This window comes from Falco naumanni, chromosome 8 (assembly GCF_017639655.2).
Source record: "Falco naumanni isolate bFalNau1 chromosome 8, bFalNau1.pat, whole genome shotgun sequence".
In the NCBI taxonomy this organism is placed as follows: Eukaryota; Metazoa; Chordata; class Aves; order Falconiformes; family Falconidae; genus Falco; species Falco naumanni.
The window spans coordinates 57,637,856-57,661,142 of NC_054061.1; the positions used below are offsets into that span (position 1 = coordinate 57,637,856).

Genomic DNA, 23,287 nt, shown 5'->3' on the forward strand with positions numbered 1-23,287 from the left:
TAGCTACCAATACTGAACAAGCTCCAACTCCTACAAAGGCTGCTAATAATTAGCAAACATATAAAACTATACGGCTGTTCTGAAACACCTCGATATAGAGAATGGGTTTGACGAGAAAGAGCTCAGATGTGACTTCCAAGTTGTAGCCTGCACAGACAGACACAATGAAAAATGCAACCAGACAAGCACGTGGAAACCATATTCTCGGTAACATCTGAACCTACGCACTGAAGGAAACAAAAAGTGGCAAGTGGTCTCTGTCAGGTTGTTTGCACCAAAGCAGAAGTCTAGGGACCTTGCCTATATTTTTTTTTACATTAAGATCATAGAGAGCAGTTCCCTGCCATCGGTATGCAAGCGCTTAATAACAAGTTCACTAGCGCAAAGTACGGGATTTAGGACATGTGGCAATAACTATAATTCACAAACTTTATGTTTGTCCCAAGTGATAAAAATCAAGTCAGTGAACCCGAAGAATAATCTTCCTCACAGCACATGTAGCCCAACATGTGTCCAATATAAACCCATTTGCTGACTGTAGACAAACCGGTCAAATCTGTGGCACTCAAACCCAACCAAATAAGCACTCTAACACCCATTGGGACATTGCACAGGATAACACTACCTTTTCAAACAAGTCTTCCCACTAAGCTGCTCTCGAGACTTGGATACACCCGAGAGAGACGTCAATATAAAGGGCCACTGCTCTAACAGTCATGGCAAGAGGGACAGAGTCAATCAGACGACTCTAGGTAGGGAAACTGAGTCTCAGCAGAACCGTTTACTCAGATACGTCCCTGCTCTGTGTTCTCGGGCGATTGGTTTCCCCCCCTCATTAAGGCAGCATGCCCATCCTCAAATGTGCTCGGCTTCTGGATATAAACAGTACAACCCTGGTTTTCCTTCCTGCTAGGAAGGTACACCGCCTGATCGTGGTGAATGAGCTTCAGAACACTGTTACAGAAAACCCTGAAAGTCTGTCATGTTGGGGATACGTTATTTCTAGAACACACCCTGTGTGACTAGCTAACACTCCATTCACAGAAACGTATACCTTCATACAGCCTTCTGGCTTTGTTGCCACACAGACTGATGCTGTAAAAAAACTCCAAGTCCTGGCAGCAAGCACAGGTTTAGCAGAATATTGTCACTACGCTGTTACCAGATAAGACCAACCGAGATGAAGCTATCAACCTGGCGTAAGTTGACCAAACAATGCAGTTACCTCAAAGGCAGCCAGTGCCAACGAGAGCGTTAAAGCCTGTCAAGAGCTGTATACAGCATCCGCAGTTCTGTGCGGAAACAGGACTGAATCAAGTCAAATCCCACACTTTCAAAGCTCGTACACATTTCAGATTTCCTCAGTAAACAAACCAGGGAGTAATTCTTGGCACGACAGTGACCTGTGTTAAGAAAAGGTTGGACTTACCCTTGTATTTGCAAGGGGTGTGTTCCTGACTGGCCACTTACACAGAGGTGGCAAAATATTCACCTTGTATCTTATATAAATTATCTGGTATTGCCGAATGATTCATAAAGCTTACATAGTATAAATATCAGGCCAAACGAGTAAATGAGAGCATAGGAAGGATAAAGCTGAAATCTTTCTTCTTGACAAGTAAGCCAACACAAACAGAATCAAAGTTTCTCCTGTTCTCTGGATATACCAGGACACTCTCCAGAAAAAAACACCTCGAACCACTGCTTGAGGAAAAAACAAAGGCAGCAGGTCCCAATTCTAAAACAGGCAAGAGACTGCCAGAGCTTCAGGGAGTCTGGGAACAGTTGGAATAAAGCAAGTCTTGATCAAAAGCACAGATTACATACCCTACAACAGAAAGCATTTGGTCTCTGCACCTTCTGTGCTTGGGGAAAGCATGGAAAAACATATTTCTGTAGGAACATCGAAGCCTCACAGAAAACTCTTCAGTCGGGACACATTTTTCTTTGCCCACTTGTGTACGATTTTTCTCTTGCAAGTCACATTATCTCAGTCTTTCATCTGAAAACACTATAGGCAGGAGTCCAAATTATTCAAGGGATTTTGGTGATATACAGTCACACATCCAAAGACAGATCAAGGAAGAAACTGTTCATTCATCGCCTCGGCAAAAGCCAGAAATCTGTGAGTACGCTGCTGTGGAATACAAATTTGACAGCAGATATCAGACCTAAGCCCCGAAAAACAACTCTGGAGATTTCAGTAAGTCTAGCAAGACCAAAACTGTCCTGTAGTAACTGTATTATTTCCCCCTATTTAGCAATTTAACTTCAGCCTTTGGGACGTGTTAAAACTTGTCCCATCTCAGGAGCTTTTGCCTTTTTTCGCTGTAACAGCAAAGCAGAGGAAAGAGCAGATCTGTCCTATCAGACAGACCGAAGAGCCCCAAGAATGTGAAGACAACTTCTAAAGACAAACTAAGCTCAAAAAAAGTCATCTCAATGAAATCAGTAATAACATTTAATGAACTAAATGTGACAACAGGCTTCAATAATACAGTGGCAGCAACTGCGTTACAAACTGGAAAATCTAAGAGAAGATCAAGTCTGAGTCTGAAGTTTCAGAGACCTTAAAAAGGAAAAGTTTAACAACAGGCATAACAAACACTAACAGAGGAACGTAACCGCTGTCCTGTGAAGATAAAGAAAGGAAGAAAAAGTACACCAGCAGATGCACTGAGCCAACACTTGAGTCCTGGAGAACGCACTTCCATATACTTGTGCACTGCCTGTGAAACGATGCATGTGAACGAAGGGGGATACATACACAAAAATCTTGTTTTAAATAAATATTAGAGCTTCCTTAGAAATAGCCCTGTAAATACAAAAGGATTATGATAGATGTTGCAATGGTATCAAATATTGTTTCCACTTTCTCTGTTTTGAACAAAAATATTGTTTTCATTTTGCAATGACATGAAAAAGCAGAAGGAAAAGCTAGCTGAGCAATGTAGTTCTTTATTCAAGCGCCCAAAATACAACAACAGAATATTTCATTCCAAATGACCCCCACTACAAATAAGATAATTGTACCCTATACTGTTTAGTGCTTATCTATAATCAGGTCTCGTCTACAATAAAATAATGGATGATTAAGCTGACTGCACTTTGCTTTTAATAGTTCAATTTACATATTTAGACAATCATGTTGCAGTAAAAACTTTATGGAGGCATAGGGCAAGCATAAATAATGCATGTTTACAGATTTGCAGCAGGTAGCAGGGACAAAGCTCGTGAGCTAGCCATACCTGAGCTGCAGTTTAGTAAAATGTACATTAAGCTCCATACCTTTCTTGGGTATAATGCAAATCTCCTAGGATAATGACACTGCTGACCAGTAAACACATTTCTTGGCACTGCAGTCCACACTGTATAATGATTTTGCAGGTGACTTTACATGGTAGCACTCACTACTCGGGTAGTATTTTTAAATGCAGAGCGTGGAAGGTGTGGAGTCTAAGGTCCTGCTCTGTCACAGCAGAACACACGCAGTACAGGCAGGCATGGAAACACGGTGCCATTTCAGTCCCCTCTCACAGCAGAACATAAGCAGCTGAATTCCAGGGAAGATGGCAAGTGTGAAAAGAAATGCATACTACAAATTTCAAGGAATTACAGTAACTTGAAAATATTTTTTCATTTTTTACCTTCAAAACTGTAGCCCCTCAGTAAGCTCACACTGCTGGGGACTCCTAGCTGGAATCTCCACATCATCACTTGGTCTGAAGAAGGGCCCAAAGCCCTTCACACAAACAGCAACTACAAGGTGTCGTGCCATGGGATTTTCAGATGTTTTTACAGCAGTGTAAACTTAAAAACAGGCACAGCTCCAGGTGACTGCTCAACAGGTTATCCAGTACAGGGCTGCTTCCCATGGATTTCTGATGCATCTTGAGCTCAGATGGGATGCACTGGGGACCAGAGGTGGGACTCACCTGAGCAGCCTCGTGGTTTTTGGAACAAGATGGTCACCACTTTCAGGGTCTGGGTAGAGAAAAGAGCCCTTTGGAACTGCTGGATGTTGGCACTGCTCTTGTAGGTTAATCTCTTAAAAACATATTCCTGGTATGTCAGGTGTAAAGGACAAGCAACTCCTTCAGTACAGGAATGAGTTCAGGGGGAAGGAATGCCTATGTGGTTTTGTGATGTAAGGGGAACTCATCCTATACTGAAATAAGATTTAGCATGGTCTACAAGCATATCATGCCTAGAAAGACTGGCAAGGGGCGGGGGTGTGAGAGGACTGAAAGGTGGGATAGAGATGGGGAGGACACTAGATACAGAAGTCTGTATCACCTGGTATGCATCTCTTGTTGATGGCCAAAGTAAAAAGACCTTTCCCAAGACGCCCTGTGTCTGGTAAGAGGCCTTCAGTACACTAAACAACACTTCTTGCTCTCAAAACAGCTCAGTCTACCCCTTGTAGCGCTCAGAAAAAAACAGAAGGTGAGCTGCTGACTGAAATACTTCTCAATGCATCAGACAGATTAATTGTTTCCTAGCAGAATATAAGCAGTATTATACCATCCTTCTTGTTGACAGAGTATACAATAGCTCTGTCCATCACAAATCATGAATGATACCCTCGGACTTTAATAATAAAATTCTTTGCATGCATTCTGGGCTGCCCTGAAAGCCAACGTATGTATGTGAAGCACTTGCACCAAGGGTTATTGACTCTGGCTATCAAAGGTTTCCACCCTCACCTTCACTGACATACATGCATTGTAAACAAGAAGTCAGAGAAGCAAAAAGCAATAGCACCTACTGCAAACGCAAGTGGGTTCTGTCATTGGAACAGGCAGCATCTCATGCTGTGAAACAGGCCTCTAGAAATACAGGAAGTGCGTAAGCATAGATGTATCTGAGAGCATTTTCTGGAAGATGTGACCCAGGCGATCACCACCTCGGACTGCTGGACGTGAGTATCGATATGCATCCAAACACACCAACAAGTCTTCCACCACTCGAAAACTGAAACTACTGGGTAGAGAAGCCCTTGTTGGTATTAAGCCTTAGAATTTCCCCCAAGACATGCTAAAGACTAGACTAGGTAAAGTGACACTTATTTCTTCTTTTCTCTCAAGCCTAAGCTCTTGACTGCAATGTCATCCGGACAGTTTGCAGGAGTTAAGATCGCCAGAGTGATCCAAACAGAGAAGGAACAATATCTGACTTTATCTGAAGTGATCCGTGTAACCACTGCTTCTGAAGGCCTTCACTCCCGTGGAGAATGCAAGTGGCAGGGCACTGTAATGATAACATTTCTGATTCATGGAGGAAATCTTCAGTGAAACATCATTACGTCAAAAGAGATGTTCTAAAGGGCAAGACACCAGCCAGTCTTCCAGCCAAGATCAGAGATGGTAAATCTTCCCCCAGATCATCTTAAACCTGGAATTGCAGTTGCAAAGTTCTTTTAAGTCTAGGATAAGGATTCAGCTTCCTTTCCTTAAACAAGGTCATACTGCCTTTAAGTGTAGCACAAAGGGGTTGAGACATGAAACAGATTTATGGCCTATACTTTTAGACATGACATCAGTCTCGGAAGACAAACTTCTTTGACTGGTGTTGCAATTGCCCCTTTAGATAATTATGCCAGCTGGTAAAGGCAGTAAAGAACATTATTTCATTTTTATTGAAACAGATTGTAAGGATCCTTATCACAAAAGCTACTTTGTCTTGATTTTCCCAAACAGTCTTTATCACTGGCAAGAACTTTGCTGCATAGGTGAAGTACTTGTCTAGAATTTGCTGTTTGCTGTTGGCTTCCAAATGAGACTTGGGTAGGAAACCAGTGAGAGCCTAGATATTTCATGTTGTTCATCAAACCTGATTCATTAACAAGAGTGACCGCAACTGCTCTAAGACAATGCAGAGCATTGAGATGCAGGTGGCTAAGACTGGGTTGTACAAAGCATCATCTATCCTCCTTAGAAAGTCTTAGAAAACCATAATAATAAACTAGGACATTCTCGGATCCAAGAGTAAGGTCAGTACTGGAAACGGTGCCACGCGTTGCCCGCATTTCTGTGACAGCATGTTTCCTCTTTCACCGCTGAATAGGGTGGGTCTCAGCTAGTCCCTGCAGGCAGCATAATTCTTCTCGGTCTAGAAGTACGAACAGACACAAGTACCCAGAGAAAATTGTTTGGAAGAAAAGCATTTCACACAGAGGGGTTAGTTCAAGCACTTGAGCAGTGGACTGGTCAGAAAGAGAGCGGCTGAGGGAACAGTCCATGTCACATACAACAAGAAAGGGGAGAACCTCTTCCATATGAGGAACTTGTACTTCACCAGAAGGTACCAGGGTTCTTCAAAAGAGCCATGTACCCTAACACCTGCTTTAGAAAGGGGGGTCTGAACGTGAGTATTTTCTTTTGGCATAATCAGCAGAAGTGAGAGTCACAGTCTGAGGTTGGTATCTGGGTTCAGCTCAGGGCAGAACATCTCAGAGCAAAGAATTCCAAGACCAAACCAGCATATGCATCTTTAAAGGTAACCCAATGGCAGAAGTTTCCACTAAGTGGCTGGTCTCCTGGGCCCAAGACCACAGATAAACCAGAGACCTTACCCTGTGGAATAAACCTCAAGAGTGTTTTCAGAACACAGTTACACCTCAAATTAAAAACAAAGTGGAAAAAAAGAGGACAAAAAAATGTAAGGCTACAAAAGCTTTTCCCCAAAGATAGAAAACTTCACTCTACTGCTTTTTGCCAGAAAGCAGACACTCTCAGTGTGGCAGAAAGGTCCATAGATAAAACAAAACCTCACATGGGTGGCTCAAGACTGCAACAACACTTTAGAAGACATTATTGGCATATTATTGACTGGAACACATGCCAGGAGACCTGGTGGATACCTAACATTTCAGACTGCTATAGGACACGGGGCCACAGCTCTGGCCACAGACGGTAAGGGTCAAAATGATGGTGGCCCTATACATCCATCTGCCGAGAGCGAGAGCAGCGCGGGAACACAATCTGCCTGGCTGCAAAGGTCTTGGGTCTGAATGACAGGGCTTACGTACATCCTAACTGAGGACGTCCACAGAGACAGTCACTTTGAGGAAGGGGACATATAGGAGAGTGTATTACCATATGTGGGTAAAAACTGTGAAAGTTAGAAAATTTTGGTATTAACCCTATGTTTCCAAAAAGATCCTCAAGGCCACCACTTTCCTGCCATACATTAAAGGTAGCGTTTTGTTGTGGTTTTACACATAGTATCTACAAGCCAATAGCAACGTATGTATCGCTATGTCATTAAAGGGGAATCATTTCAACTGAGCATAACTGAGACAGGCAATTACAGCTGTGCACAGTGCTCACAAATGTAAAATTCCAGCACGCTAACCACTGAGATACACCAGCTATTATCGCTCAGCACACAACTGAATGAGAACAATAAGCAAAAACATAGTGAGGTAATTTTAAAACACAGTACAGCAAATCCTGTGATCGTAACAATGGGCCTACTCAGAACAGCAGGTTGCTGGGCATAAATCAGGACCATCAAAGATGGCTTTAAAGCCAAACTATTTTACTGCAGCAGCTTCTTGAAACAAAGTCAAGCCAATTAAAAAAAAATATTGCTTCAAGCTACAGATCACCAATACCTTTAAAAAAAAAAAAAAAAAAAAAAAGACAACCACAAAGCAACTACGTATCAAGCAGTAAAAAAAGCACTGGCATTAAATACATTAGATGAAAAGCAAGCTATCAGCTCATTTTTCAAACAAGCATTCATCATAGTCTGTACCTGGCTGATATGTACGGCAGAAACCTGGGCAGAACACACAGAGGAGTGGCTTGGAGAGTTTGGTAGGGATTTGCAGGGTCCAATTGAGAGCTGCTGCTTCTTCCTAGTTGCAACGATCTTCTGAGCAACTAAAGAAAAACAAAACATACAGGTGGGTAAGCTGTAGCACATACTGGAAAACATGGCATGTCAAAAATATATAGAATGCGTAATACACAAGACACGGTGTTCCGTTGCCAAAGCCTGCTCCAAAAATTCATCGTAACACATCCGATTCAGATGACAGATGGTGTTTTTCCACAACATGCTCCATGTGAGAGACTGACTCTGTTCTGCACACGGATGAAATTGCCCCAGTACTCTCGCTCTACCAGGTGAGCTGCAGAGAACCAGCAACCTTCAATCCGAAGGGGAAAAGGTAGGTGTACAAGTTACAGAAAGCAATACCAGGAATGCTCTAAGTCCACTAGGTGCTTATAACACCACACTAGCAAAGCTTATGGTAATACACATTTTCCATTCTTCTTTGGGATGTTCTTCTTGCAGACAGAAGATAAGTATAAGCAACACTTGACTACCAACCTAGTTCAAGTGCATCTCAGTGCTGTTTACTGATACAGCCCTGGAAGGTGTCCTACATCACAGAATGCCGGTTCACTAGGAAAGCTATCACTCACTCCCAGTCCAAGCAGGTTTGGTTTACAAGGTGGTGCGCACTCTCTGCTGCTGAGGAATTAGGTGGACTTTTCTTAATTACCAGAAGCTGCATTAGGACAATCAGTTTTGGCAATCACAAATTTAAAGTATTTGAAACAAACAAAGTAATGAAACTGATAAAGGCTCCCCGACACAGAGTACCTGGATTTGTGTTGCCACACATCACCGTCCATTCAAATTCATTACGGAAAGAAGCTGTATCACGACTTCTAGTTTTAACTTTTACTACTTAGCAGCGCTAGTACAGCCAGAAAAATGCTGAATTTTTTTTTGCAATTTACTAAGAAATCTTCTTCGACAAGTAAAGGAAAAGGATACAGGGATCAGAGTCACTAACATCTCTATATACAGATTAGCAGACTCACAACAAAAAATGGAAAGAGATCTGATACGACATGCAGCAACTTCCACACGTGTCCCTAATTTTTCAGTTTTAAAGGAGTCACACTATTTCAGTAATTTCTTTGATACACTTGCATTTCAGTTCAATCTGCTATTCAGCTAAGGCCTTTGGAAAGAGTTCTTTTTAGCTCACAAATACTTAAAAATAAAATCCTTAATGCTGTATTTGTTGCCTACCTTTTAGGTCACAAATTAAGTAGTAATCAAAATTTCAGTCTTCAGAAACAGAAACCAATGTCATGGCTAACCAAAAGCAGTACTAAAATTTTTTAAAAAGCACTGCTTGTGAAATTTATCTTCCTTGCATGCAGCAATCTCCACAAAGTGAAGCACTTCATGAACATAGTCACTGGCATGGTCTCCACCAAGACCAGTCAATCAGGCAGAACAGCAACAACTATTGGCATCTACTTAAAAAGTCGTCGCACAGAAACTTGCCGTAATTAAACCAACAGCATTCAATCTGTCTTGTTCAGAAAATACAAAAAGATATTTATGTAAATTCCAAGATTTTTTCCCTCAATACATTATAACGCAGGCAGAGATATTGTTTAGCAGTGTAAGCATACAATTTCTTCTCAAATGAATGCAATTTTAATAACAAACTGGTCTGTGGCTTATGTTTTTCATGTAAATGAATGATGGCATAACCATGATTTAGTGAGAATACACTGTATAAAAAATGGCTTATATATATGAAGCAGCAGCTTCATTAGTTACATCCCACCTCCAATAGGCCTCTTATCATCCTGAAAGGATGATATCAATTAATTTATCTTTCCCTGGCATATTGATCATAACCTTCATCAGCTAATCATGTTTAAATTACAGAGGAATATCGTAGCACTCTGTCATTTCAGAGCCATTGGTTTATTGATCTGGAGCCTGGAAAGCCATACATTAAAATATTTTAAAACACATTAGTGAATACAGAGAGCAAACCGAAGGTCAGATTTTAACATATGCACATGGATTTGTCTTCATCATGTGTGGTAAAGACCTAAATTAAGACCAAAACTGAATTAAAACCACACATGAATGAAAACTACTTTCTCAGCGAAAGCTCCACTCTCACATGAGAGAGGTAATTAGTCAAATAAAATATTTACCTCTTTCCTTCAACCTGAATATAGGTGTGTTTGTGCCATCACATTAACACAAACAATACAGTCTTGCCAAATTATCATTCTCAGAAGGCGAAGGAAAAAACCAGAAAAACCCCCAGGATAGTCTGAATTCACCTATTCAAACCCACAACCTGAACGCTAGCCAAGTTCTACAAAAGCAGACACTAAAAAAATAAATACATTTTAAAAAGCAAAAAAGCCCACAACTTGTTAGTCTAGAAATGTGAAGAATAATCCACAAAGCAGCTGGAAACTAAACCTTACACAGAGCAGCATGAAGGGTAATTTATCCTGTGCGCCGTATAAATGGTAAAATTGCAGCAGAAGACCTAATGTTGCCTACTTAAAATTGTGCTACAAATTCTAGACAAGACCATTCTTAGCCTCAAATTTCTTAGCTCTTCCCTCCGTTAGAAAAATGATGTGCCCCCTAATGAAAATCCCCTTCTGAGCTGCCAAACCTTCCTAATTCCCCCTCCATTTCGGCAACCAGACTAATATCCCCCGCCAGAGCACGGTTCCTCCTGCCTCTCCCCTCTCTTCATTAGGCAACCCGCTCTCCTTTGAGACACCAAACAGTTTTTGCTTCTTTCATTGCAGTCGTGTAGCTGCCACTCCATAATTAGATTGCATTCAATATTCAAGTGCTCAGGGCTACTTGCCCTTGGATATGATGGTGATACGAGCTTCAGAAGTACCTAAAGGAGTACCCTGACCCTTCAAAGTTTGCAACATATGAAAGACATGACTGATCATCTGTGGGGCAATCGCTGGACTGTCAAAAGACCTACTGTGCTTTTTCTACAGCTACCTTGAGAGAAGAGATGAAACCTAAATCTTGCCCATCAGAAGTCAATAAAAGGGGTTCAGCACATATCTCCTCAGCAGTGCTGCTGCAAATTCACATTTTCTACATCTTCTATTCCAGAGAAGAAAGCCCTGAAATACACAAAACTTAAAATGCCTAGCACTGAAAACCCCACAGATCTGCCAACTCCTGCTGCTGACATCTTCAGACACAGTAGTTAGTGAGGAAAAAAAACCACAGTTAAATGGTTGTGTAGCAAGAGAGAAATACACCATAATTATAAGAACTAACACCAGATCCAGAGAACAGCCACACTATATTGCTTGTTCAGCCTGCAACCCATTTCTGTTATTGTATCTTTGTTAGGACTCAAAGTGATCACTCATTAGCAGCTTAGTGGTGGTAGGAAAAATCCTTAAACCAACGCATTTTGTTTCCACAACTATCTACAAGTTCACACTAGATTTACAATCAACTTTGTCAGTGCATCAAAATATTCAAAAATATGGTTTGTTTTGCTTTTGTTTTTGGTTTTTTTTTTTTGTTTGTTTGTTTGGGGTTTTTTTGGTTTTGGTTTTTGTTGTTGTTGGGTTTTTTTTTGTCCAGAAGGCAGTACCACAACCATAACACTTTAGGCAGCCTAGTGGCTAGGTAGGATCTTCACTGAAAAATATACAGCAATAAATACAGGAACTCCTGAGATAAGCTGCAGCCATATGCAAACATTTTTCTGCTGTTAATGAAAGCCAGCTAGTGTACTTCATTAACCAATTTAAGGCTATTTCGAGTTAAAACCTTCAGATTAATACTGAAGCACCTGTAATTGAAATGTCAGTACAGAGAAAGCTGCACAATTAAAACAAACGTTGTTCTATAAAGTGAATAGAGAATGCAAGAAAGCAGAGTATTTTTGCCCCAGAGCTTTCAGGTTCCATCTCATCCCAAAGATGATTCAGTGATTCTGAACTTAATCTAAATATACTTGCTAAAATATGTTTCTAAAACAGATGAACACCGACTTAATCTGTGGCAGATACAAGAAGTAATCAGGATAGTGACAAGCATTTCAACTATTTTTAAAAACCAACTGCATTCTCTCTACTTATATACTCAATTCAGGTATCAATTTCAGAGAGTTTGTTTTATTGTAAGCCATCTATCTGTAGTATGAAAAGCAAAATGAAATTTATTTGCAAAGTCACAAACTCTTCTGCAAATAAACAGGGAGACGCCAAGGATATTTGGAGTTATAAACCAGGAGAACTGATACTTAGCAAATACTCGGTCTTTGAAGACTGACGCTTATTCCTTATATATTTAAACTTCATTTCACAAGCCAGAATGACTAGAAGTTATATTTTGCTTTAAGGCCTTGTTAATTAGAAGCATGTGAAATTCCTGGTCTGCAAGATGAATAAAACGTCCCAAGTTTGGAGAAAAAGCTCTTGACTTGAATGCCTCTTCTTCCATGCCTGACCTAGCTCACCAAAACAAAATTAACCTTCCCACCCCCTGCCACTTTCATCTCAAATGCTACTTTTTGTTAGTCAAACCACTCATTCGTAAGCAGCCCCTGCTAACTTCTCACCGGATCGTTTCGGGGAAGGACCGTACCACTAAGCAAGAAAGCACGGTGGTCCGGCAGTCTGAGCTGAAAAGCAACGTTTCCGCACTCCAGCTCAGCAGATCTGCAGGCAAACCACTGCCGTTTCCATTTGCACAAGGGAAAAATTTACCCATCTGCTAATTTTTGCCAAACAGAACTCTCCTATTCTGCTCCAGACGGCGTGGGGCTGACGATCAAGAGGACTAAATTCACTCGCGGGAGGAATAGCAGGTCACCTCCTCTCCCCGAAACCCAGAGCTGCACCTCCATAATGAACCGACTCCTCTTTGTGCTCCATTTCGGAGCTAATCACCATTAGAAATACTGTTGCCAGAGTAACTGCTCTGACAGAGTTGTCTTTCCCTGGTTCAAAGGGTTGTTCACATGTCAACTTCTTGTGCAGTGTGAGGCTGCTTTGGCAGGGGCAGCCGGGTCTCTAAAATCTCATTAGCACAGCTTCATTCAAGTGTAAGGACAATAAAGGCAGAGACAGACCTGGGGGGAAAATACTCCTTACAAGAAGTTCAAGACACAAGGTAAGACTGTCTCATCTAGCTCCACACCTCCTAAAACCGAAAACACAAAGGTACCTCTGCATCCCACAATAGATGCTCTTAGGGAAACCTCACCTAGCCCGAGACTTGATCTCTTCCAAGATTTAAGATGGGTCCTGGAAAACGTCCAGAGGTATCAACAACCTGATCACTGCTCTTTCCCAAAAGGCAGGGAATAGCATCACTGCTGCGCCTTTTACGTTGTTTTTTACCAAGGAATGCTTGAAGTAATAAAAGGGAAGACTCCAGGCATACAACACCTGTAACATCTGGTGATATTTCTCTTCTCAGTTACCACCAGTCCAAAAGCATTGCATATTTAGGAGATGCAAATGGTCTTACCGAATTACCACTAATTTAAATCAAAATTGGTTTCTCATAAAAACATGTGTAAGACCATTTATCTCTATCTCCACTCTGTGTCCAAGTATGAGTAAACGCCAGGTTCGGTTAAAACCTGCCACTTTGTGCAAAAGATGCGAATGCAAGAACCATGCAGTAAATTTTCTTCCACTTACTGACAGACAGAAAATAGCTTTCAGCCAAAGTTGGAATACTCATGGCTGGCTGAAAAATAACAAGGGATAAACGCTCATGAATATCTATTTTAAACGCTGGGCGAAAAAAGCCCCAAACCTGAAAGTTTACACAAAGATAACCTTTCATCTTAAAACAACGCTCCCCCCATACTCACAGATCACTTTGAATGACAAACTACGTTGTATTGTTGTGGAAAGTCTCTGTTCAACTCACATCACCCATTAGCAATCTGTAAAAGGTGAAGAAATAGTGAAACCCAAGTGCTCTGCCTAACACGAGCCAGATCCCTGAAAAGGAATGTTGGCCTTTTGAAATGCTATGCCAAAATTTTATTTTCCTCCCCCCCCTCAAAAAAAAAACCTTGCAGGTTGGAGTAACATTTATGGCAGCTACTGATTCGATGCTTTCACAGGCCATCAAAAGATCTCTGCGTACAAAAAGCATGTAATATTAACCTTGCTGCAACTGGTACTAAACAAGATGCTTGATAAAATGATGATTTATAAGGAAGGCTGCACAATATATGCACTGTACTTCACCTCTGAAAAGGGCACGTTCTCACTGTGAAGTCAAAGGCCACAGTGATATTTTTAGGTAGGAGGCAATTAACGTTTCATCATGAGGCTTACTTAAGAAATCTGATTCACCGTTTAAATGATAAAATTCGTGGGAAGTTAAGATATATAGCAGCTTACATATTTACAGCAGCTGCGTTTTAGCATAATATTCCATGTTTACTATAAGTGTTCAATAAAAATAAATTTATTCCACAATTACATATTACAGGCGAAGCAGTAATAACTTCAAGAGCAAGCACTAACCACAAATGCTTTTGAATGGGAAACATTAACTTAAGTATGCACTATTAAGGCCATTGTGCTTGTTATTTTAAATTCAATTCATTTTTTAGGCTAAACAACCTTTATACTTCTCTGTTTAAAAGGAGATCTTGGCATACCATGTGGCAGTTGTAATACAGAAACAAGTACTGGGCACCTGTAGGCTTTGGGCTTGGATGTAGCAATTTCTGAGGCTGGGGGAAGCCAGTACGTATTTGCACATGTCCTAAATGTGTTGCCAGTACAAATTCACTATTTTCCATTACTAGACTAAAACAACAAAAAAAAACTCACCCCAAAAAAAACAAACAAAAAAAATCACAAATGCGTTAAGGGGAACTTCTTGGCCTGTTTGTAGGCCAGCTCACCATTGCAGGGCACAAGAGGATCCAGGCGTCTGCACGCAGCACAGAAGCATAATTGCAGTACTGCTCTGTATCACAACGTGCACCTCCCTGTCTTGCTGAGGGGACACTCCTGCCAAGGGAACCCTCCATTATATGTCAATATATTTTAAAAAAACAAACAAACCACCTTTAAGTCTCATACTCAGAACTCTTTTCCATTTCAGCTCTTCCCAATGATTAAGCTGTTCCACGCAACATCATTAGTAGTCAATTTTGCACTGTATTCCTGTGTGCAAGAACGTCATCTATAAAGCCAATGCAAGCAGTTCACAACGTAGTTTGTAGTTGCATGAGATCCACTTCTAGCAGGAAAATTAGCTTCAGAACCTTTTAATCCAGGTCCTTTCAGTGATCCAGCAATCAGCTGGTATGAGCACAACATAAGGCCAGAAATTTCTTCAGCTATTTTTCCCCGCAGAAACAGTGTGCTGTAGAGCCATACCTGCAGAGATGAGTTATCCTGCCCTGAACACAAATCCACTGAATGCTCTAACAGACTAGAGTGGTCCTTGCCAGGATAACTGCTATTTTGCTTTACAGCACGACCAACAAGGGTGGGAAAATGAAGTGTGCAGGTACTTACCTCTGACCCTGCACAGCAAGAAGAGGCAAACCATCTGATAAAAAAATAATAGTATCTAATAGCACCAGTTACCAGAAGCATTAGGAACTTTTCCAGGACAAAGTGCTTAGTTAACAAATCTTTACTATTTAAAACAAGTTAATTACACACATACACGATACCTGCGTTTTTACTACTTGACTAAAGCACACTTTACTTTGAAGTGCTGGGCAGCCATATAAACCAGACAGCTTTCACTCTTGCATTATTTCCCTGTACTTCTCAAGCACCTATACAGCCTAGGAAAAGAAGCATCTCAAGGCAGCCTTCTGGTTACCAAGGAAGGTATTTCAGATGAGATGTGCCTCTCTCCCAGTGCGAATAAGGTAAGCAGGTACCTGTTTAAACCACTGTACTCATTTTCAGTCCTATTAATCTATTCTGCTATGTGAAACTACCTGCTTTGGCAGGTTCCAAAGGGTCAAAACATTAGAACGGGTTTCAAGAAAGACAAAATACAGGAGACATGGTATTAAACAATGCCAGTGCCAAAGCAAATGCAACAATTTCAGCTGGCAAGTCAAAAGGTAATGTGCCATTAAAACAGCTGGACAAGAACAGAGGCATCTCCACCACAATTTCACACTGTGGAAAGACAAGCAGCAAATATTCCTGCCCTCCCTACCCGAACCTGTACTGCTGCCAATGACAGTGTAATTTCTCCCTGCAGCCTGTACCTACACTCTCAGGACATGGAAGAAACGTGTAAAACCCTGAGCTTCCAGAGGTTTATTTCTGGAGACTCAGTAACTCTCCGCTTCCCTCACTTCTCTCACTGTTAAATACTGAATTTGTGCATCGCTTTTGAAATCACAGTAACACTGGATACTGTTTTCCAAAACCTTTAAAAAGATGTGTTAACTTGGTAATGCTAAATAAAGCCACTCTGTTTCCTAAGCTGGAGAGAAGCTTACACTCTTACACTATGCAGGTAAATTTATGCAAATAAATTAATCTTTCAGATGTACTGCTATATGTCTGTTGTCACAAGTTTCTAATAAGAAGCAAAATCCTTCACTAGCTGTGAGTGAATACCATACACTGACAGAGAAGACTGCCTTCTCCAATTAACACGATATCTTCCTTGTGGTATCTATTTTAATATAAAGCTATAAAGTAGACAGAAGCTTATTTAAGATTAATCCACTAAGAGCTTCAAAGTTGCTCCCAAAATAGGAAGACAAATTTTAATATAGGATCCAATTCTTACCTGAATTCCCTTTATCTCATTATATTAAAACAAATTTATCTTCATTTATGTCTCCATTACCTTGTAGGGCTGTTAATTTGCCTGAAACGAAGCTATTAGGTGATTGCTCCTATGACTTGAGGGATTTAAATGCCGTCTGTAATAAACAGTTACCTTCAGGATGGAACAAAGTCAAGGCTACTCTCGTTAATTGTGAAACGAAAAAAAGATTGCCAGAACAGCCAAGTACACAGCTATGAAGCTAGAAGCACAACTTCTGCAAAACACGAACAAAGCAGGGTAAGTAATACCGTATACTTTGCTGACCTGTATTAACTTCACCTTCTCTAAGGTGGGATGGTTACAACTTCAAGCTATAGACGATGGTTTGATACACCCATTGACATCCTTCTGGGAATGATGGGCTAACACACTGCCCAGCAGCAAGCCCACTTGTAGCGGAGCAGGCTCTTCAAAGCAAGTTCAGTTCAAGCTCACCCTGGCTGTAGTTAACTAACAGAAGAAACGTATACACTGAACATCAGGTACGTTACAAGGAAAAAAGTTGGCAGATTTATTATAGTTGGTTTATACTTTTAAGAACCATTAGGCTATGTCATAATACAAGTAAATAGGAAATGCACATATGAACACACAAATTTTATACTGAAAAACACTCTTCCACAATCACTGCGCTGAATAATCAAGTTCAGATACAATGGGTTAGTTCAGTGTTAATGTTTCTAAAAGAATTTAATACAATTATCCTTAAAATAAATTTAAAACCACACCTTACTGGCACCTTTGGGTTTGTGCGATGCCTTCATCGAATTATGCATTTCAGCTCTGGCTCTCAGAAATAACAACTGTTCTTGTTTTAGCAGATACAAAAATAAACAAGATTCACTGATAAATATCTCTCATGAATGCCAGTATATGCCTTTTTCCTCCCAAGGTAACTATGATTAACACTGCATATCACTTATTTCCAACTTTGATGCAAATCATTGTCTCCCAAGATTAGATAAGCAAATACATCAATCAATGCACTAAATCTGGAGAGCATCTGGCATGTAAAGAAATTTAAAAACTAAACCTACGTTTTCCTCGCTGCTGGAACTGTGTTGCAAGTAGAAGCATATGGCTTAAGGATTTATAAGGCAAACACCATGTCAAACACACAGGTAAAGACTTTTGCACATAGATTCACCCAGCCAGTAAATCATGCAACAACGTTGATCTTTCCATTGCAATGGAATGAAGTCATAAATCCTGTTATTTCCCATACAAAGGTTAAAAAAAAAAAAGTCGAAACCAAAACAACCCAAAACCCCCAAACCATAACCCCACAAACAGAAAACAGCAGATTCAAATATAATGATGTCAAATTGATGGGTTTCATGAAATGCCTATAAATAAACTGGTTTTTTTTTTAAAAATATCCTTTAAAGAATGAAATTCTTCAGCACAGTATCGTTGTATATTATTAACCACGTCAAAACACAGAATTAAATAACGTAGAACCTTACTGTGCTAAAGAATTTTACCACCTGGCAAGCAACTTCATATTTACATTTTGAAGTAGTTTCACGGAAAGCCTATTTTGTGGGGCATGCTGTCAAATTACTGTTTTCATAGACAACATTTTTACTTTCCGAAGACTTAAGCACACCCAGTAAGCTCACTGGTAGTGCAGGGACAAGGACACAAAGCGACAGGAAGCTTCTGGTTACGTTACTGCAACTCAGACGTACCCATCCTTATAGAAAGAAACTTATTCACATTTACTAGATCAAATTCAACTTGTGCCTCATTCAGACAGTTCTACTAATTCACCTGTGCAGAAAAAGTTCACGTTGTTGCCAAACCCCCAGGATTTTCATTATAATTGTCAATGATTATTATTTTTTTAAACTCCCAAAATGATTTAAAATTGTTTCCTAACAGCCCAAAGTCCCTGCACCCAGAGGTGCAACTGCACCTGGAGATCTCAGAACCACCTGCATACACGGTGCACCTGGTCCCAAAAGAAGGGCCATGTGCCCGGTATGCCAGAGCAGAAAATGTAACTTGTGAATAAAAGTTACGTATCTTGAAATATTAAAGTATTGCAACGACCCTAAAATGAGCTTGTTTGTAAGCGAGACAAGTTTGGATGCTGTAAGGGCAGGATTTAGCACCCCCTGCATGGAGGATTAACAGCACAGTGCAGAGTCGATGCTCACTGCGAGCCTGGGTGACCCAGTCTACAGTTTTGCTCCATCTCAAGATGGTGTACGATCTTTTGTCAAATTCCCTTTCCAGCCTGAATTGGCAGAAAGCAAACAGATGCTAATCTCTGAAGTTGCAAGACGAGTACGAGGAGGCTGGAAGGTAGGAAAAAACCCACAGAATGGGCACTCCAAGCACAAGTTATACTATCCATCTTTCTGATGCTCTGCTAACGGTTACTTGTTCTTGTAGGAAACTACCTCATTTTAGCTAGCATTTAAACATCCAGCATCACTTACGCTGTTACATCTAGGTGTTAACTACTTAACCACTGAATACTCATGACTTTGCATTGGTACTCTGTGGCACTTCCCTAACATGCTTCATAATTCATTTGCAGCCATAATCTATCTGAAAAAATCCACAGAGGTGGCTCTGCTGTCAAGAAGTTGGTTCTCTTTTGTTTCCATTTTTTTAATATCAAACTTTGCATCAGCGGAGTTGTTGTAATGCATATGTTTAATCAAACCCAGCGTTTTGTCTCCTAAACTTCCTTTATCCCGTTTTCCAGCCATCGCACTTTCCCTGCCGTTGTGTGATGCAAGCGTGATGCCATTGCTCCACGCTGCAGCTTGATTAATACAACCAGATAATTGAAGGCACGCTTCAGCTCCGTAGTGATGGATTAAAACAAACGGTGAGGTATTTCTGTCTTCCCCTGCCTTCCTGGCACATCTCATAGACAGTCATAGGGCAGGCCAAATGCTACAAAGCAGGCTGTTTACCTGTGGGGGAGTCACCCGTGCTTTTCTGGAGGGTCAGCGAAACCCCTGACAGCTCTCTCTATTTTAACTTGACTCCTGGGATGTGCCGAAAAAGTTACGTCCACTATATAATTTGAACAAATGCTACTTCCCTCACTTCCAATACGGATATTATTCCTCAAGATGTGAGTATTGTCCTCAGAAAAAAACCCCCAAAACCCCAAAAAGAACTCAGGTATCGTGTCTCAGGGAGACTATTTCCAGGCTCCTGACTGTCTGCCCCAAACATCAGCAGCTCTGTCTTCAAGGAGTGCTGCATCTGTGGACAGCATCAGTTTGATGGGTTTCGAACACTAGATACACACCACATCGCTGTTACGACTCTCTGGCAGAATTTTTCCAAATAAAAGAATTCAAGGTACTTTTAAGACAATTACACTTCACTATTACAAACCTGATGCAGCTGCACCCAAAGGTGACAATCTCCTGTATAAAAACGAGTTACAAAATGTAAGAACATATACTCTGTGCAAAGCAAAATAACACTGCAGCAACATCCAAACGATGCACAAATACACCGCTGGTTCTGAAGCACAAGCTATATACGCTGCTCACCAGCAAAATCAAGAAATATAACAATATTCTTGTACTGTAAAGAAAAACCTCCCTCAAACCACATAACCATGGATCTAAACGAGATTAAATAAAACACCTCAGCTGATGGGCTCGTTGTCCACTGAGCCATCCAAACCTGCCGCTCGGACACATTAATTCCCATTAGAAGAACAGCTAAGCTTACTGTTACCAAGGCTGCTGCTTCACTCACAGGTGAAATAAATCCCATTCCTAAAATGATCTCCACAAATCCAACAGTAGATATAAAGTCACCTACTCTATTAAGGAAGGATAAATTCTTTATTTGTTTTTGTGGGGTTTATGCACACTCAGCTGTCATAAAAGCTGTTACCTGCCAGAGTAGAAGCATCATATAGCATTTAACATAAATCTCACAAAACATATAAGCCCCCCCTTTGCACTTTAATCATTTGCTAACAGTTACAATAAGATTGTATTAAAAATTTAAACTGCCCTACTTAATGCAATTTACCTTCAAAGGTCCATTTCCAGAGAATGAATTCGAATGATATAAATGTCGAACACTTGATCAGATTTATTGCGCTGAAGAATATTTCTCTTGATACAGATCTGACGAGTGAAGGCTAATGGCTTTAGTTTTATTACTTTTTAAGCACTTAATGGGAAAATTTAGACATTTTCACAAGACTAAGCTTCAGCAAGAATGGTACATTTACAGAATGACAGCACAGAAGAAAGCTGTGCGATCTCTTTAGAGATGACCGGTTGAATGGTGTTATTAATGGAGAGATTAACGTAAAGTATTTATCCAGCTAATTTGTCACACAACAGTTAGGCCTGAGTCCCTCTCTGCTAAACAGCGACAGGGAAGATAAGCAGAAACTGCTGATTACAGCCAAGCTGCTGCGCCGAATTGGGGCCAAAATGCACAATTCAGGGACAGGTGACTGAAGTCACACTGAGACTATAAAATAAGGAGCTAAGTGGTGCTGCTATAGGTACAAATTGATTAGTTCATGCAGCTGATTAGGGGATACACACTAGATACCCAAACACTGGCAAATAAAAAAAACCCCAAAAACCACCAAACAAACTCTACCAGCTTCCCACTTTTTCATTCCAACCGTGTTTTCCACTGCCAACATGAAAGGTACTTCCAAAATACTACAAAGCAATAGTTTTCCTTGTCCAAAAAGACCTTTTTTTTTAAAAAAAACAAACAAACCTGAAAGACAGCTGGGAGTCCTCAGATTTCAATTAATGTCTAGGTACTTATCCAATCAATCATCAAGTGCTATAAATTTCCTATATTTCTCATTAGTTACACTATTGCACAGCTTAAATCTAAACATACCTTTCCATGAGACTGTAAATTATGACGCCTAAGACACAAGCAACTGTATCAGCCATCAGCAGAGGCATAAATGATGACAGCAAGTCAATTGTATATATGCTAAACTGAAGTTGATTTACTCCTCATGATTTTTTTTACACAAAAGTCTCACCAACAGAAGTGCCACTAGCACACTACATCTCTTGGAGTTTGCATATATGACTTGAAACCAGTAAATGACCTGTCTTTATTAACATTAACAAGTTTTATGCACAAAATCCAATTTTCTATGGAAAAAATATTTCTTCAGGATCTGTCAATAATGTTCCTTCATTAAGGGCAGATAGGCACGGGCTTTTTCTTCAAGCTCTAAATTTAAAATTGTTTTTGTGACCCTGAATATCATCTTCAGCCTTTTCAAAGGGCATGCATCTGGTGAGACACTCCAGAAGGTACCTGACAGCAGTATCTTATGTGCTTCGAAACCTTGGGGTTTATTATACTCAAACCAAAATTCCCACACGTATTACCAAAACTATTAGCTTTTTAGTCTTATACCAGCTCTGCAAAAATAATTCTTCCAAATTCAGGGTCCTCAGGGACCAGCACTCACGCTCCGAGTGAGTGCCCTGGTTTCTCTGCACTTGATACCAACCCCGCAAAGCCTGGCTGACAGCAGCGCACTGCTTCACCTTCTTCCACGGCAAGCAGAGGATCCCTTGACCTACGACAAGCCCTAGATACTACTTTTAAAATGCAAGATAAATGATGTTTGTTTCACAAAGCACAAATAATTCACACACAGATCGTAAATGTTTCACCACCGCAGGAAAACAGATTTCCATTTTCCTACCGCATCTGCTTCATGCTTAGTTACATTAATTGCTCATTTGAAATCCACTGGCAAAGGGACCACGCTGGTTTCCCCAGAAAGTGGGGCAACCTCTGCATTGCTGGATCTCACCCCAACACTGCAAGGACAGAGATGGCAGTCTTCCTCAGAAGGAGCTCTACTGGAAAATAAGGTTTCAATTGTGCACGCACATGTAAGGCACAAAAGAAATTAATCCCAGCGAGAAGATTTTAAGTAATTCGGAAAATCCAAGAACTTTTGGTTAAGCAGTGCTGCCACCTAAGTAAAAACTGCAAAACGTGTACTGGCCCTGAATGGATGGTGAAGATCTTCCATTCCTCCACAGAGGGTCCTGAGGGAATGCGGTGTTTCTGACCAAGCAAAACAGAGCACTTGACACAGATGACTGAAGCGTGCTAAGAAACCTGCCTTCTGTTTCCATCTGTGTAAGGTACCTTAAAAAGTTAATTGGAAGTTTTGCAAGTTCCAGGAAACTTTCATTCAAGGGCTCTAAATCAGCTGCCAAAAGAAAAGGGAGGGGAAAAAAAAAAAAGAGAAAAATCAAAGAATACCGAGCAACAGCAAACTGAGGGCCAAAGCACACAGCTTGGCTACATCACATTAGTCACCAATTATCAGCAGATAACAAAGGGAAGCCAGATGGGCTGTCTGTCAGGGTACCCATCAGGAAGCCACTTCTCGCCCCACCCCAAGCCTCAGACGCTAGGCAGTTCAAATGAGCAAGAAAAAGCTCTTCATGGCAAAATTTTTGTACTACGCTTCAAATTTTAGTCATCACTTCCCTACATATCCTCCACAGTAAATCTAATACTGGTGGAAGCTAGCTTATTGACGTGACATTTGCAGTACTACAAGCACAGGCGTTGGCAAGAAAAGGGCAGGCACACTACAAGAATCAATTGTCAGCATTAAGGCAGGCAATAACAGCCAAGAAAA

At 40.7% G+C, this 23,287-nt stretch overlaps 1 protein-coding gene across 9 annotated transcripts in view; it reads right to left on the minus strand.

Annotated features, from left to right (window-relative positions):
- AGAP1 (ArfGAP with GTPase domain, ankyrin repeat and PH domain 1) overlaps positions 1–23,287 on the minus strand; it is a 382,555-nt gene that overhangs the window by 189,618 nt on the left and 169,650 nt on the right. For all 9 annotated transcript variants that reach the window (XM_040603876.1, XM_040603875.1, XM_040603872.1 and 6 more), the window contains one exon: positions 7,762–7,889. In XM_040603876.1, coding sequence (XP_040459810.1) covers positions 7,762–7,889 — 128 coding nt within the window. The remainder of the gene's footprint in view (positions 1–7,761; positions 7,890–23,287) is intronic.